The sequence below is a fragment of the Mustela putorius genome, unplaced genomic scaffold (genome assembly GCF_011764305.1).
Source record: "Mustela putorius furo isolate JIRA1106 unplaced genomic scaffold, ASM1176430v1.1 tig00003853_pilon_pilon_pilon, whole genome shotgun sequence".
NCBI lineage: Eukaryota > Metazoa > Chordata > Mammalia > Carnivora > Mustelidae > Mustela > Mustela putorius.
In genome coordinates this window covers 31,175,087-31,192,418 of record NW_025422005.1, presented here as the reverse complement: position 1 = coordinate 31,192,418, position 17,332 = coordinate 31,175,087, and the positions used below count along the sequence as shown (strand labels likewise).

Here is a 17,332-nt window from a genome sequence, read left to right as displayed (position 1 = left end):
TGTGGGGGGCCGGGATGTTTGGGCCCGTCTCCTGGGCTACGACTGTGTTTACTGCCCAGCAAGGGGGGGCAGAGCCCACACATTTGCCTCCCTGACTTGTAGCCAAATTTCTCCAGGAAGGGGTGGCCCAGGATTAGCCCCAAACACTCCAGCTCTGCACCTACTTGAGGTCCTCCCCCTAACTTTGCCAACATGGGCCCTAACGCCCCGGACATTGTCCCCACCCTTCAGCCCCAAATGCTACACAACACGGTGACTCCATCAGCCCCAAAGTTCCCAATAATTGCCCCCATAAGTCTCAACTCTGCTCAGATCGTGGGAGGGGGAGGAGCTTGAGTATGGCAGAGGAAGGCCCCAAGCAGAAGAGCTGGGTATGTGCCAGGGATCTGAGCTAGGGCTGCTGGGCAGGGGTGTGCAGAGACAAACCTCTCCCACGGCCCTGGCCAAGACAGAGGGGGGGGCTGCAGCCCCCGGATTAGGAGAGTGCAAATGCCTCTTCCCAGCCCAGAGCCCATCCCATGCCTGTCATGTGCAGGGTGTTAGATGGCCAGACCCCAGCGTGGGCGGGGTGGGCAGGTGCCCTGCTGGTCATGCCCCAGCCAGCTCCCTTCCCCAGGAAAAACCCCTCAGTGCAGGAGGGCAAGGGGGTCCCCTTCTCCGTGGGGGGCAGCAGTCGCAATCTGCTCAAGTATGGGGGCAAAAGGGTTGATATGAGCTGAGTTCCCCCTGTGGGCCAGCCCAGCCTACCTCCCCCGCCACACACACACACTTTCTGCCCAACTGACTCATGGGTCTTGCTTGAGACACTAAGCTGATATTCATTGAGAGCAGAGGCTCCAAATCAGGGCTCTATCAAGCGGTCTTAGACAGGTACCTGGACACCTGAGCTCTAGGCCCATGTCAGCCACTTCCCAGCTGAATGACCTTGGGCAAGTTACTTCTCCCTTCCGAGCCTCAGTGTAAAATAGCATAACGATATCTTCCTCCAGGGTTGTTGAGAACTCAGTGGGACACAGTGAGCAAACATTAATTAAGCCCCACAGTGGGCCAGCACGGCTCTAAGGGCTTTGTGGGACCATCCATTGGGAGAGCCGGCATCCTCCCCAGGACAAGGTAGCATTTTGGATCCAGAGGCTCAGACTCAGGGATATGATGGGACCTGCCCAAGACCACCCAGAGGGGACGTGAGCCCAGGTCAGCTCTGAGGAAAGGTTTTCAGTGATTTATTGGTCTTAAGGACAACTGAAACTCTTGAGCTAAGCTGGGCTCCAATCTGGGCTCTGCCACTGACCTAAGTTTAGTCCATGCCCTGTTCTGGGCCTCAGTTTCCCCATCAGTAGCATGAGGGGAGAGGGTGAGCCCAGTGATTTCCAGTCTATTGAGTTGAGGGAGCAGGCAAGGAGGTAGGTCAGGCCCAGCCCCACATGGGCTCAGCCCCTTTCTCCAGGGCACTGCACCACTAGCTGGGCCAACCGCCGGTGCTCTCACGAGCCTATTCCAAGGCCACTGTTCTGGGGACCCCCACAGAACCTAAGCCCACATCCCCAGACCTCCTTACCCACAGCCTCGGGGACTGCACCCATCCCCTCCGCTTCCAAGGGCCCCCTCAGTGCAGCCACACACACCTTCCTCCAGGCCAGGCTTTGCATAAGCAGCTCAACTTTCCCTACAGGCAAAGTCCTAGGGCTTCAGGCCAGGTCCAGCCAGGCCTGGGCAAGGTTAGTGGGCCGCTCCAAAGGAGCCGCTCCGGCGACTGCACTACAAGGGGGAAGGCAGGGGGGAAAGAAAGCCAAGCCAATGGCATTCTCGTGGCTCCCTGCCAGTTTCCCCCTTACCAACCTCCTTGTAAGATCCAGAAAGGTGTCTCTAAAATGCCAGTCTGTCCAGGGCATTCCTGTCTTTAGTTCCTTCCTGGACTTAGTCTCCTCCAAGAAGTCACACTGCTCCTCAGCCTGGCATCCCCGGCTCACATCCCAGCCTCTTCTCTGCACCCCTCCTGCCCCTTCCGGGCTCCCATGCTCCTGACTTCTTGGAGGCCTTTGCAACATGCTATGTTCAGCCTCACCTCTGGACTTTGCCCATGCTAGTCCCTCTGTCTTGAATGCTGTTCCTTGCTCCTTCCTGCCTGGTTGACTCCTCCTCCTACTCTTGTTGCAGGTCTCAACTTAAACCTCTTCCTCTGGGAAGACTTCCTCATGATGCCCAGTTTGGGGCTGGGTTTAGCCCCTCTGTGCTGGGCTCCTACAAGACTCTGCACCTGTCCAGACAGCAGCCAGCCCCTGGCCCATCTCCCTAGTGCCCGAGGGAAGGTGTGATTCACTGCTCTGTCCCCAACATCTGGGATAGTGGCTAGCCCCAAGGGACTGCCAGTGAGGGTTTCCCAAATGAGAGAGCGAGTTCCCAGTGCTAAACTGGGGTGGAGGACAGAACCATGAATCTTAAGGCCCAACTGGTCCTCATAACGGCCACAGGCCCATGAGGGCCAGTTAGGCATAATATGGTAGGCAAGGACATAGCCCCCAGAACTGGACATCAGGGCTTTGAGTCCTGACCCTTCTACCTACACCCAGGCAAGTTTCTCAACCTCTCTGTGCCTCAGCATCCTTAGCGGGGAAATGGGCATAACTGTAGTCCCCAGCTCAGGAAGGTGTTGAGAGGAAAAAGTGTAAGGAGCCACGGTGAGTTCTCAGAGCAGCAGCTGGCCCCAGGTCTACGCTCATTAGACACTTGCCATTAGCATCCCTCTTACTATTGAGAGCTCCAGCAGGAGAGGGAGACTTAGGCACAGTGGGGGGTGAGGCAGGGACCCCTGGAGGCCACACAGCAGGAAGATGGCCTTCCCAGCCCAACCCACATCCCCACATAAAAAGTGTCCCCAGCCCCCCCCCACATGAATGTTCCCTTTCAGCACGCCCCACACTGACTACAGCCCTGAAGACCCTGAAGACCTGCTCACACCAGAGTCCTTGCACACTCAGCCTTACACGCCGCCCTCCTTGGCACTCAGCACCTACTGGCTGTGCGACAAAGGCACACGCTTAACCTTCCCACGTCAGCATCCTCTTCTGGGCAGCAGGGTAATAACAGTACTCCCTCCCGGGGCTCTCGGGAGGATTAAATGAAGTAATATATGGAAAACATCTGGCACAATCCCAGACAGAGATCACGCTATGGATGTTACTAGTGTATGACAAACTTGGTTAGCACTCGGCCCCGGGCTCCTGGGGAACCACCCTCTGGTCCGAGTGCTCTTCCGCGACGTGGACACCAACCCCTTGCTCTGCAGGGTACCTCCTCAGGGTGCAAACCAGTATAGACGGGAGTGCACTGAGGGGCCCAGAACCCCAGAAGAGAGGGAAAGAAGACCCTGGAAAGCACAAAAAGCCCTCCGTTCCTCATGGTGATTGTGGTTTTTGAAGCCCTTGGGCAGGAAGTGTTGTTCTGTGGGGAAGGAAGCTGGTGCCTCAGAGACCCTGAGCCCACTGGCTGGGGTCATCCAGCCTTTAGGAAGCAGAGGGGGGAGCTGACTCCTGCTCTTGTGCTCCTTTAACTGATGTTTGAGCCCCGATTCCGGCTGACCCCGTCACCACCAACCCCCGGGGGCCATTCTGGGCTAGTCCTCAGCTGAGGGTGGGGGGTGTAGATAATGAGACTGAGCGCTCCTCCATTCCGCGCCCCCCCAATCCTTCCATCCCCACCCAGGCCCTCCAGCTCAGGAGGGAGGAGGCAGGAAGGCGCCCAGACTCAGGGATTTCACACACCGGTAAAATTTCCAAAAAACACTCGGGGACTGGTTGGCAACTTTTTATTTTGCCAAGTAAGGACATTTGAAAAAAAAAAAAAAAAATTCCCAGCCCCATCATTTCATAAAAGAAAGGACATAATCTCAGACTAAAAGTCCTTTAAATGGAATAAATTTAGCTTTATGAAAAAGTCACCACGTTGTCCTTATTTCCCTCGATTTTGCCTTAGGCCACTGAGAACCGCATGCGTCTGCTGACATATCTGAGAGCCACTTGGAACTTGGGCCTGGGAGTCACACAGACATGGGTTCGAATGCTGCCTCCACCATGGACAAGCGGTGTAATCAGGTGCACATCATTTCCTCCCTGAGCCTCACTTTCCTATCTGCAAAATGGGAACATAATAGTGTTTGCAAAATGCTAGCTCCTGGGAAGAAATCAGGCAAGCCATGGCTCCCAGGCAGGGGTGCCTCCCTCTCCCGTCAGCCCTTCTCCATAGCTTGATGATCCAGAACAGGGGAGATAGAGGAAGAGAGTTCCACCTCAAGGCCTTTGCTCTTTCTCTTGCCTCCAAGTGGAGGACACTCAGGATAAAAATCACAAGCGCTCCCGGCTCAGCGCCTGCACAACTGAGAACCTGGGGTCCTTTCTCCAGTTTCCCTCTAGTTGGCAAAGCTGTGCTCTTCCTTAAAACCGGCCTCAATGCCACCTTCATTCCCTGGCTCAGAAAACATTTACAAGTTACCAGCCACATGCCAAGCACTGTGCTCAACCCCCACCTCCCAGACCTCACCACCCGGTGCAGAAGAACGCATAGGGCTGGGTGAGCCAGGCTCTGGGGACGGCCCCCCACCCCCGCTGCCCCCCGTTGAGCCTGGGGTGGAGGTGGGTGGGGAGTGATTCCAAGAAGACGGGGTGCTCCAGCTGAGAAGTGAAAGATGGATAGGTGTTCACTAGCTGATGGATGGGCAGGGGAGGGAGTTTCGGGCCAAAGGAAAAGCACAGAGACTGTTAAACAGCACACTTTAGGGACACTATGAGTCCCTTCTTAGGTGAATAAAGAATGCTTGAAGGGTGCCTGGGTGGGCTCAGTCGGTTAAGCGTCTGCCTTTGGTTCAGGTCATGATCCCAGGGTCCTGGGATCGAGTCCAGAATGCGGGGGGCTGCTCAGCAGGGGGCCTACTTCTCTCCTCCTTGCTTGTGCTCGCTACCTCTCTGTCTCTCCCTCTCTCTCTAATAAATAAATAAAATCTTAAAAAAAAAAAAAAAGATGCCTGAGGGAGGGAGCTCCTGACTCCGGTAGTGAGTGGTAGGAGAGTCACTGTAGGGGGCACTGGGGAAGCGAGAGGCTGAGTTTGAGGTGCCCACGGGATAAGGGGGCAAGGTGTTCCCAGGAAGCTCAGGGATGAAACTGCAAGGGGCAGGCTGTCATCCCAGAGGGGACCCCCAGTGTCACAGGAGTGTTTGAGGCCACGCACACACACACTAGAACTCTGTATAATGAGGAGGACACACAACAGAGCCACAGGAACTCCAACATTCATTGGGCAGAAAGAGAGAGAAGAGCCAGACAGGCCAACTGAGGGGAGTCAAGTGAGGACCCAACGGGCTTAGACCTTCAGGGGCAGCATCCCGGGGACCCTGTCCCGGGTTTGAATCCCACCTCTACAGCTTGCTGATTATGCGGACTTGGGGCCTTCATTCCCCTCTGTAAAACAGGGCTGGCGTATTTTTCACAGCAAGGACAATAAAGGGCAGCAGGGAGAGGTCCTGGGGCGGCCTTCAGCGCACCCCCAGGCTGCATCTCCCTCCCCCTGCTGGGCCCTGGGTCATACTTTCCCCCTTTTCTGTCTCCCCCACCAGACTGCCTGCAATCCCCAGAAGCTGGAAAATCAGACGAGTGAGTGAACCCAGGGATGCAATGCTGAGGGAAGCATTGCTCAGTCCTGGGCAACTCCAGCACAACCCCCATCTCCTGAGGGGACCTGTGGGTACTGTGTCCTTGGGCCACCTGGTCCTTTCTCCTGGCCTCAGTTTCCCCATGTGTGCAAAGAAGCCACAACTCTGCTTGAGCTCTGAGGTCTCTTTCTGGCTCTGATGTTTGGCAGCAGGATGAAATGAGAAAAGGTGAGGGCAGAAAGGCCTATTTCTACCCCAGCAGAGGAAGTCCCACAGAGGTCTGGGTCCCCATTATGCCCAGGGACTGGTCCCTCTGGAAGAGGGTGGCAGCCGGGCCAAGGAGAGCAGGAGCAGAGACGCCCGAGATTGTGCTGACAAAGCTGTTCCTTCTCCCCTCCTCTGCTCCCTGCCCCCTCCCCTCCCAGGGGACAGCCAAGCCCAGCAAAAAATAAACCCAAAGACGGTGACCTGGGGAGGCCTGAGGCTCCCGGGGAGGAGTGGCAGGGAAAGAGCGGCATAGAGGCAGCCTGTGACCACCCCCCAAAGCCAAAGGGTACCTGACCCCTCTCCCTCCCTCCCCCACCCACCAGAGCTCGGCTCCCAGGGAGCAGCTTCTGTCTCCTCACCCAGTGAAGGAGGGGTGCCCCTTGCTTGGCAGGATAATGAGCAGAGTTAATCTTGTCCTGCACAGCTAGACGTGGGTCCGCAAGTTTGGGGAAGGGTACCACAGGGAATTTCACTCTACCTCCTGGTTAGTGGGCAGTCCTTCCTGCTGTCTGACCTCCATCCTTCATGCTTCAGTGGGAATCACACTCCATTTATCTCCAGCAAGCTTTCCCCCTTTCCCACCAGTCTGGCCTACATGTCCAAGGAGTCTCAGGAGAAAGTGCCGCCCCTCCTCAAGAGATTGAGGAGGGCCGTCAGGCCAGAGACCCCACTCCACTCACTGTCGTGTCCCCCCCCCCCCCCCAGTCTCCAAGAAGGAAGGAAGAGGGAGGGAATTGCTGAGCTCCCTGCTCCCTGCCTCCCTCCCTCAGGCGCTGCCCACGGATTCCCAGCCCAATTAGTCTGCTGCCTGGGGCTGCCCCTCCTATTCCTTCCTCACCTCCCCCACCCCCAGGTGCCAAGCCCCCAGGGCACACAGATCCTGCCCTAGGGACAGAGTTGCCCAGAAAGCCTGGAGTCCTAGGGGCACATTATGGGGGGCCCCCATGTCTGACTAGCACCCTCTCCCTAGCCCATCAGAGCCCCCTCTGGGGGCAGGCAGCCTCCCAAGTGCCCTTCTAAGTGCTCCCAGTCCTTGGAAGGGCCCAGGAAAAAGGTGCTAGAGACCCTTGAGGCCCCCCATTCCTGCAAAACTTAAGGTCTGTACAGCAGCTCCTCCTGGTTCCCCTGAGTCGCTCTGGCGCAGCAGCTGTGAACAGTCCACGGTCCTGTTTAGCCCCATCTTACGGCGGTGGGGGAGGCGGGGAGTTGGGCTCGTGGACTGGGGTGGACGCAGGGTGCGTACTTTCCCAGCAAGTATTAAGATCTCTAATTCTCCTTCGGGATTCCCTGTCCCCATTCCCCAGGATGATACGTTCAGGAGAGAGGGGGGTATTGCTCCCCTCTCCCAGGGGTCCTCTGCTGTCCCCCTGAGCACCATGGCTCTACTTCCATCTCCCTGGGGTCAGGCTGGCTGCAGGTGTGACCATGAGGCCTACACAGTGGAGTCCCAGGCAGGGCACAGGCCTGGTCTGTCGCCCTGAGCCCCCTAGGCCTGGTACAGAGCTATCTAGGGACCCAGGTCGGAGTCCTGGTGCCACCACTCACTAGCTGCGCCGCCTCGCACAAGTGGGTGGCGTCCCCTCTCCAGCCCCATCTCCCCCACCCCATGTGAACCGAGGATCACGATCAGGATCACGAAGGGCCTGCCTTCCCTCATGCCTGTGGGGGTTAGAGGCGGGACTGCAAGGCCCGAGCCCACAGAGAGCACCCCCACCCCCCAGCCCACAGAACAACTGGGTGTCCGGCCCGTACCTGCCACCGCCTGCGCCCAGCATGATGCCCACACTTTAACCCACTCGGCCCCGACTCTCCTGGCTTTTAGATGACAAAATCGAAGCTCAGAGAGGTCAGGTAACTTGCCCAAGGACACATAACTGCTTTGGGTGGAACAAGAAGTGAACCCAAATCTGTCGGACTCAGAGCTCATGCTCTTGACCCACTCAGGGGGCAGCCTCTGGAGAGAGGCCAGGGCTCCGCTCTTTCCCCGCCCCAGCCCCACAACTCCCACACTTGGGGTACTAGAGAGGGGCCCCGTGAATTCCCTGCTGGGGGTCAGCCTTGCACAATAACCCCCATGGGTGCAGTGCTGGGGAGGAAGGGCGATGAGCTGCTCCGAGTCCGGGGAAGCTCCCTGCGTGGCCCCCTTGGGGGACGGGGCTGGCGGGGGCAGGGCCTTGGCCGCTCTGCAGAGCTTTCCTTTCTCCTGCTCCCCGGGAGATTTCAGCTCCCTTGACTGGCTCAGAGAACCTTAAATTAATCACCCACTCAAAGTGCTGCCATCAGCCCAAGAATAATCACCTCTCGGAGCACTCCTGGCTCCAACACTGGGAGAACAGAGGTTTCTGCAGCAGTAGGGACTAAAGTCAGACTATCAGCAGGGCTTCCTCAATGGAAGGAATGAACATACTATGGAGTCGGGGTGGGGTAGCAATGAGAAGTCTAACTTGGGCAGGAGGGCATCAAGGGGCCTAAGGAGCAGGGAGAGGAACAGAAGAAGGGATAGAAAGCTGCCAGGATGGTCTCTCCATTCGCCCCCTCCTCATAAGGACCAAACAAAAGAATGAGAACTGAAAAACAGCAGCACCAAAAATCTGGGTCACACTCCAAGACTTTCCCCATCATAAGGCCAAGTTCTTGGGGGCGTTAGCCTTCACCATCAGCTGGGGCGAGGAACAGATCTAAAGTCCTGCTCTGGGAGGCAGAGGCCTGGGTTCCTGGCACAGCTGTACTACGGATCTGCTGTACTACGGATGTGACACTCCTTTCCGTGCCTCAGTGGACTCAGCAGCACGCTGCGGGCCTGGGCATAACGGTTCCAGGGGCGGCCTTCAGGGAAAGAAAAGGCCAGCCGAACTCTAGGAGGCCAGCTAACCTGCTCCCACGTGGCCTGGGGCTGCCCTCCCAGGTGGACGCACAGGTAAACCGAGGCCTGTAAGGGCAGGTGGAGGCAAGAAACTCAGGGAAGGGGGTCGGCTGTCTTCTGTGCTAGGGGTCTGGGCTGGGGCAGCAGGCCCGGGAGCGTCTCTGTGAAGTCAGTGAAGAGGTAGGGACAGCTCTGTGTTAGATTTCAAAGCCGTAGTGAGTGTGTGCACGAGACAGACAGTCGAGTGTGCAGCGGGGGTGTGTGTGCGCGCGCAAAGCCAAGTATAGCACAAGTATGAAGCCTTGGCACGAGGCTGGGCAATTGCTGTCCAATCTCACAAACTTTTCTCCCTGCTCACCCCCTGCTGTCTGGGAGCTGGGTGCTGGGTGCTGTGTGCTGAGGGCTGGGTGCTACGTGCTGGGGCAGAGAAACAAATGGCACAGGAGCGGCCCTCCTGCGGGGCCTGGGGCTGGGGCCCTGGCTGAAGCCAAGATGCGGGAGAAGGAGGTCTGAGTCAGCCGTCCCTCTCAGGAGGCTCCGCAGAGACCTCTCCTGAGCCTCATCTCCCCACCTGTCAAATGCGGAGGATAGCAGCACCTGCCTGGTGGAGGTGGTTTACAGACGGCCCGGTGATCACTGCAGCTCAACGAGTGATGAGAAATTTCCGTTTCTGGAAATTTCTGCTGGAGCCACCGCCGCTCCCCCCCACAAACCCCACCAGGCAACTGCAGGGAGCAAGGGGCACGGCCTGGATAGGGAGTCAGGAGTCTTGGGGTCTGGTTCCGCATCTGCTTCTGATTCACTGTGTGACGTGGGTCCTCAGAGCCTTAGTTTTCTTATAAGAAAAATGGGCTATCAAAATGTGGACCCACTCCTTGGGGGCGCCCAAGGGCTCTAGGCCCCCTTTGCTGGGCTCATTACCAACCCAGGCAGTGATCGTTCTCAGATGGGCAGGGTGGGAGCTTGGAAGACTCCGGGGTTAGGAGTCTGAGGGCCCCAGGAGCTGCCGCCACCTCCTCCCCTCCCCATTCCCACAGCTTCTGACCCCAGGGACAAGGCTGAGGAGGATGTTTACAGAGTGTAAACCTTCACATAGAGAAAGCACTGGGCAGCTGGGGGCTGGGAGCAGCCAGAGTCTCACAGTGGTGTGGGGAAAGTGGGGGGTAATGACCGTGCCCTGTATCAGCCCCCTCCAACCCTCTAATTTCAAGAGTGAGGCTGGGGGGCGGGGCGGCGGGTAGCTCTGAAAGGGTGCAGAGAGGAGGTGCCCCCCCACCCCCGCCGCCAACCGCCCACCAAAGGCTCAAAAAGCAGGACGGGTAGCGATTGTGGTGTTTCTCCAAATCCAGAGCGCAGAGCCTGTGAAGGGTTGAGGCCTTAATCAAAGACTGGGACACTGAGGAGGGGCTGGGGTTTAGGGACAGGACCAGGGGCCTACAGAGAGGTGAGAGAGATGGGAGAGGGAGCCCGCAACCCCTCATCCTGGACCTCAATAAGGAGAAGACAGGAGTCCGCGGTTCCCACATCCCAGAGACCACAGCTGCACGGGCAGAAGGGCCGGAATCCGAGCTCGTCCTGGGAACAGTCTTCAGTGCCAAAAAATATGCGGGCTGCGTGGGGTCCTCCCTGGCAGGTGTGAGGCTGGCGTCCCCCTGGGGTGAACGGACCCAGCTCACCCCAGCGCCCTCCTCCCTGAGCCCTTCTTTTCCAGGCTTTTCTGCCAGGCCCCTCCTGCTAGGGCCTGAGTCTCCAGGAAGGGGGGGCTAGCTAACTGGGCACACTGAGACCCCTGCACTTGAGCCGCCTCTGGGCGCCCGTTGTGGAGGTGGGAAAGGATCTGGCCAAGAGTGCAGCGGGAGGGCTAGGAGTCCAATAGCAGGAAGCACTTCCTGGCAAGAACAGCCAAGATCCCAGAGTGAGTGACTGAGAAACCCCACATCTGGAGCACCTCAGGAGCAACAGAAGCCTCCGGTCTGGCCCCCTCCGCCAGCCCCAGGAATAACCCCCATCTTTCACACTCAGGCTCTTGCTGCACACCAGGCTCTTTCCCACCTATTACCTCATCTGAGAGCGAGGCCCACAAGGTTGGGGTTTCTACCCACTCTGACGGCCGAGACATCTAAAAGCTCAGAGAGGCCCAGTGATCCATCCAAGATCACACAGCCTCCAAGAGGTGGGGCTCCCAACCCCTCGCTCCATTTGATCTCTAAGACAGAAGACTAGTTCCCTGAGATTCCCTAGTCCTGTGGACCTTCTCACACTGCGTTTCCTCCCCTAGAGCTCCTGAGATGCCTCGTCCCTGGGCTCCCGGGCACAAGTGGTCAGAACAAGCATGCCCCTGGCCAGGGCATTCCTGGCATCCGGAAAGGGCAGGATGTGGGGCAAAGGTGCCAGCAGATTTAGCTCCTGGAGAGGAAGGAGAGGCCCTTCCAGAAGAGGCGAAGACAGCGGCTGGCCGGAGGTCATGAGGCAGGTCCTTCACCTCTGGTGACCCCTGGGGGGCTGAGAGACCAGGCCTCAGGACGAAAGACCCCCGCCTCAGAGGCCTACTGGTTTCCCCGGGCCCAGCCTTGCCTTGGAAGGGTCATCTCCCAAGAGGAGCCCACGAAGGCACAGCCCCTCTCCGTGGAGTGTCTCAGCCTCCTTGGGTGCCCCAGGCCGATGTGGGCAACTCGACCCCCTTTCCTTAGCAGTCCTCTGCTGCTCCCACCTGACTCTGTACAACTCCTTTGTACTGTCATCACTCCCACAATCCTCTCTGCAGCGAAAGACATTCATCCCAGATGCTCCCAATGGGCACTGGGGGTTGGGCTACCCTTAACAGTTGACTCTGACCCTAAGTCTGACCTCGTGTCCTGACAAACCTCTGCCCCTGGCCTAGCCCAGCTGGAGTCTGCCTGAGTTAAGGCTGCCACCCCCAGGAGCACACTGGCTGAGAGAGTCCTCCTCTGCCCTCCCTACGGCCTGGGGGCTCCCCTTCACCTCTGAAATCCTGCGTACCCAGTTAGGATGGGGCAGACGCAAGCAGGAAGACAGACCAACAGACAGGTAGAAAACCGAGACAGATGGACAGGCACATGGACAACTGGACAGACGGGCATACAGAGGGATGCCTGTCCCACAGAGGGATGGAAACAGACAGGCAGAAGGACCGCTGGACAGTGAGGTGGGGGGGAGATGAACAGACAGGCTGACTTGCACACAGGTGGAAATTCCAGCAGAAAGACAGCCAGACAAGGCAGAAAAACTGCCTGACAGTCAGGTGGACAGGCAAGGGGGCCACCGAGGAGACCCCATAGACTAAAGGGCCTGCTCTGAAGGCAGCAAGAAGGGATTAATATCCGTACATTTTCCAGGGACCGGAGGTCTTTCTCGGGCACCTCCAGGCGTCCCAGCGCCAGGCCCAGCCCTTCAACTGATATCCGCAGGGCCTCTCATGTTCCCGGCTGGGCCAGGCCGTCCCCCAAGACTGAGCTCTAGGCTGCCAAAATTCACTCTTTACATCCAAGAGGGGTCAGTGTTTTTGAAAGTTGTAGGAGCCTGGCAAGGGGGAGGAGGGGGCCCGCAGCGTCAGTGTTTCCAAACCTACTGCTCTCCTCTTTCTTTTTCCCCAGGGTGCCCAGAGCCAGGCCTGGTGCAGCAGCCAGTCAGTGGGGCGGGCTAGCGGGCCCAGGCACCGGGGTAGCCAGGGCAGCCCGGGTGCTGCTGCTGCTGCCACCGGCGGGTGCAAGGTGGAGGAGAGGCTGGGTGAAGACCGTCACACAGAACACACGAGTGTCAGGGCTCAAGTGGCTCACAGGGACCCCCAAACCCCTACAGTGGGGGGCCAACCGGGACTGGGGTGGAGGCCATCCATCCCTGTACAGGGCCATCTCCAAGGGGAGCCCAGGTGGGAGCCCACTGTGGCAACAAAGTTGGGGAGATAGTAACAGAAATTGTGCGGGGGCCACTGGGTCCCCTTTGTGTCTGGGCACAAGGAGGCAGAGGCAGGGAAGAGGAAAGAGGACCCCACCGTAGTGGCTCCGGAATGCAGAGAGGATGGGGGACAAGACACTGGATGTGGGGAGAACCTGGGATTGGGACGGAGGAGCAGGGCTTGGAGATCAGAATGAAAATAGCTGAGGTAGGGAGGTCAGAAGCGAGGTCAAGCAGGGGTCAGGACCTGGGGATTAGGGTTAAGGTCAGGCTGGGGGAGGATCAGAAATCGGGCTCAGGCCTGGGGGTGAGCGAGAGGAGGGTCGGCCGTGGGAATGGGGGGCAGGGGGCGGAGCCAGGGCGGCTCGCGCCGGCCCCGGGGAGCCCAGGCTCCGGCAGGGGCTGGGCCAGGCGGGAGCGCGGGGGCGCGGCAAGGGGCGCGGGGTCGCAAACTCACATGAATACGTGGTAGACGAAGGCCCAGCCTCGGGGTCGCTCCAACACGTTGTAGACCCAGTTCTGCAGGCGGCGGTAGCGCTTGTGCGCGGCCGAGGAGCGCTGGCCGCAGGCGGAGCCCGAGCCCGAGCCCGGCCCAGGGAGGGGCGCGCCCGGCGGTAGGGGGCTGCCCAGGAGGCCGAGGCGGCGCGGGGAGCCGCCCCCGCCCGCCTCGCCCCGCTCGCTCTGCACCGCCGTGAGCGCCACCAGCTCGGCACGGGGGGCGTCCCCGGGCGGGGGGGCCAGGCCGAGGCGGCGCGGGGGGGCCTCGGCCATGGGCGGCGCCGGGCGTGGGGTTGGGGGTGCGCCGGGGCCCGGCTGCGGTCCGGGGCGGGCGGGCGCGCGCGGGGTGCTCAGCGGCGCATGGCTCGGACCCGGGCCCGGCGGAGGCGGCCCGGGGCGGGCGCGGGCGGCGGGGGGCTAGGGGCCGGGCCGGGGCGGCGCGGGGGCCGGGGGCGGGCGCGCGGAGCCTGGGGGCCGCCGGAGCCCGCACTGACCGCCCGCTTCCCCGGCGACTGGGGCGGCTCTTTCCGACTCCAACTCTCTTATTACGCGCTCCATGCCGCTCGCCTTTCCACCTGCCTCAGGCGCGCCGCTCACATGTCATCCTCCCCCGCCCCGCCCCTCCCCCGCCGCCCCCGCCCGCCCCGCGGCCGCCTTCCCAAATCGGGAGGGAGCTAGCGGGCGGGCGCGGCGAGGCGGAGGGGGGCGCGCGGAGCAGCCGGCGGGGCTGGGCGCACCGGCCAGGCTGGCCGACGAGTCGGTGCCGGGACCTGACCGCGTGGCGGCGGCCCCCGGGGGCTGGCCGCGTGCTAGTGGCGTGCACTGCTGCGAGGGGCTGCCGGGACCCGGAGGCCCGGCTGGGCTGGGACGCCTCGCCGGGGTGTGTGTGTGGGGGGGTGCCCCGGAAAGTGGGGGCATGGGGTGGGCAGCTGTGGCCGCGACCGTATATGGGACTCGGCGTCCCGTGGAGTTCAGGTGTGAGTGGCTCCAGAAGTGCGTGCTCCGTGTGTGCCGCGCGGGTGGCTGTGGGTGCGCGCGGTGACGGGGTAGAGTCCATGCAGGTGCGTGGCGTGGGCATTGTGTGTATAGGTGTGAAGATGAGTGTACGCGGTGCAGGTCCCGCTAGGTGGTGGAGGTGGAAGCGAGGAGGTGTGCCCCTCGCCATCGGGGCGGGCCCTTACTGCGCCAGGAGGCGTGTGTAAAGTGTGCCGGGGCCGCGTGTGGCTTGGTGAGCAGCGCCCACGGGAAAGGCCTGTTGTCCAGGCACTGCCGAGCTGTGTCACAGCGTGTTGCACAGCGGACCCCGGGTGTGTCCGCTCTTCCTCCCACCCACCCCCACGTCTGAGCTTGCTTTCCTCGGGTTGGGGGACGAGCCCCCAGCCCCCGCCCCGCCCCAAAGAAGAGTCTCCTCCGAATGAGGGCCTGCGCCCCGCCAAGCCAGTCTGAACCGCTCCCTTGCCTCCAGGGTCAGGGTCAAGGCACGTGGGTGTTGGGAGGTGAGCTCCGAACCAGCGCCGCGGGCTGGACGACTTCGTCCCTAGAGGCCTGCAGAATCCCACCCCCAAACGGGAGACTCTTTCCCACGCACTGCCTCTCCAGCTGGAAAGTTCTTGGTGCCTGACCTCCTCTCTCTAGCGGTAGGGGGCAGCCCTTTCGTTCCCTTTAAGCCCTCTCGGCCCTGCGAGGAGTGGTCATTTGGGTTTCCCGATCCTCCTTCCCTCTTCCCCTGACGGCTGCTTCGGCCACAACAGCCGCTCCCTCCGCAGGCCCTGCCCCAGGGTGAAGGCTTCCGCAGCAAACTCTTCTCTGTTCCTCCGGGAGTCTCTCGGGGGACAGAGCCGAGCGGGAGGGGCGGGGCAGGGGGCGGGAAGGCGAGCTCGATTCTCAGCTGTCAGCAAAGGCAGCATTGATCTGCTGAGCGCCTCTGGGGGAGGGAGGGAGGAAGATCTTCAGGCGTCCGGGAGGGGGTTGCAGGGACCTGGGGGGTCCCCAAGCTGAGCTTGGCAGCCTGCACACATCCCGACCCGGACAGTGACCTTTTTCCCTCTGCATAACATGGGGCGCCTTCTGGGGTTTGACCTGAATCTTTCCAGCTGCTCTTTGGCTCCAGGTGTGCCCAGGGCCAGAGCCTGGTGCCTCTGGGCAGGTTATGCCCCGACCTCGCTGGCAACTGGGGAAGGTTTCTGGACCCCAGGGCCCAGACACAGATGCAATGCCTGTGCTGGGTTAACCCATCCTTTCCCTGTGGGCTAAAGCCAGCAGCCCCTAGATTTGGCACCCACCTCCCAGACACTATGGGACTGTCTAGACTACATCAATCAGGGGTCCTGCAGGGTGGGACTAAGGTCTGGGAACCTGAATGGTAGGTGGAAAGAAAAGCAGTTGTAAGGGATTTGGAGGTCTTTCTTGGGGTCTAAAGACTCTTCTGTGGCAGAAACCCCACTTGAACACAGGTTGCCCTTACCAACACCCAGGATATCTGGAATTGGGTCTGTTCTTGGAAATCTGATCCTGACGCTTTAGCATCACCTCTGAACCCCACAGTTCTCTTCCCATTTGAGGAACTGAAGAAGTCCCTTCCTTTGTGAGGAGCTCTCACTGCCAGGAGAGGGCCCTACATGATCTTTCCCAACTCCAGCTCTAGATTATCCCCCTCATAGGTAGCAGGAAAAGGAAGGACACCATGGTTGCAGCTAGAGGAATGAAAGTTAGACCTCAGGAAGGACTTTCATAGGACACAGAGGACTGTTTCTCCTGCAGGTGTGTACAATGAGCAGAAGGACACACCCGCTCCTTTTTAAAGTAATAAGTCGGTGAACTCTTCTTAAGGGTGAGGGGAATGGAGAAGATGGTCCTTAAAGGCCAGAAGCAACTTATTTGGGGGATGTGTGTGTTCATGTACCCACAGAGGGACTGGAGGAAGCCGAGAAGAAAGTCTGGTTCAGAGAGGACAAGTGGCCCCTCTGAGGGTCACCCGGCGGCCTTGCTGCCCCCCCAGTCCGGATTCCCAGGACATGACTGGGAGGATGGACTTTCCCCACTGCAGCCTTTAGTGACTAAGACACTTTTCTGAGCAAACAGCTGTCTCAGGCTCTCTCTGTCTGCCTCCCTGCTTCAGGAGTGTCAGGGGTGGTGGTGGTTTCCCACCCTCCTCTCTCACTCCCCCTCTCCCACCTGTTCCCTGCGCCCTACCCTCAGCAGCTTCATTCTCACCCCCACCCCCCCTCAGCCTCTGAATCTCGCCCTGGTGACACGGCCAGAATGGCCACCATGCCCAGACTCACTGTGTCCCTGGGCGGGTCCCTTCCCCACTCTGGGCTTCAGTTTCCCCTCTCTGTGCAAGAAGAAAGGGGCGAGGCTCCAGGATCTCCTGTAATTCATCACTGTCACCGTCATCCATCAATGGAGCAAGTATTGATTGAGATGAAGGGTGGGGATGGAGAGCTCCCATTTGCGGGGCACCAACTGGGTGTCAGATCCTGCCCCATCTGGGACAGAGAGCAACCATTTCCATGTGTGAGAGCTGAGGCTCAGAGAGGTAGAAGGAATCTCTGAAGGATACACAGCCTGTGGGTAACCCCAGAACCATCTGTGACCTGTCTTCCCAGTTGGCTGGCACCTACCTACTGTGCCCTGGGGTCCTGGGATCAGTGCCAGGGGCTGAGGGGAACTGGAGATGTTCTCTAGAACTGTTCTCTAGGACTCTCTCCTGCCAGCAGTGGAGACCCCCAGGTCTATAAGTGTTAGGTCTAGAAGTGGCTGGGACCTGGCTTAAGCCTGTCATTGACTATAACAGCCAGCAGTGTGATCTCAGGTCAACCAAAGTTGCAGTTTCCTTTCTTGAAGTGAGAAAGGGGTTTTAAGTCAGTGATTTTCAGACTTTATTAGCAATGGAATCATGAAGTAGCATCCCAACATGTACAAAGCATTAAAACAGAGATGTTCTGCTTGAATTGGGGTTGATGGGTTGTGGAGGGGGTCAAGTTTCCACCCACCAGATCTCCTACTCTTCCCTCTCCACATCCCAGACCCCCCCTCCCCCGGGTTTCTTACAGCTCCCAGGGTGTGAGAGGTCAGATGAGGGAAAAGTCTCCACTGGCAACGTCCCAAGAAGGGTACAGGGGTGTGAAGGACTCGGGGAGGTGCA

The 17,332-nt window shown here is 59.6% G+C and overlaps 1 protein-coding gene across 3 annotated transcripts in view; it reads right to left on the bottom strand.

Annotated features, from left to right (window-relative positions):
- Window positions 1-13,458, bottom strand: part of KCNQ4 (potassium voltage-gated channel subfamily Q member 4) — a 52,956-nt gene extending 39,498 nt beyond the window's left edge. For 2 of the 3 annotated variants that reach the window (XM_045064298.1, XM_045064299.1), the window contains exon 1: window positions 13,145-13,458. In XM_045064298.1, coding sequence (XP_044920233.1) covers window positions 13,145-13,458 — 314 coding nt within the window. The remainder of the gene's footprint in view (window positions 1-13,144) is intronic. The other variant, XM_045064305.1, reaches the window with a different exon arrangement.
- Window positions 13,459-17,332: the final 3,874 nt, after the last annotated feature.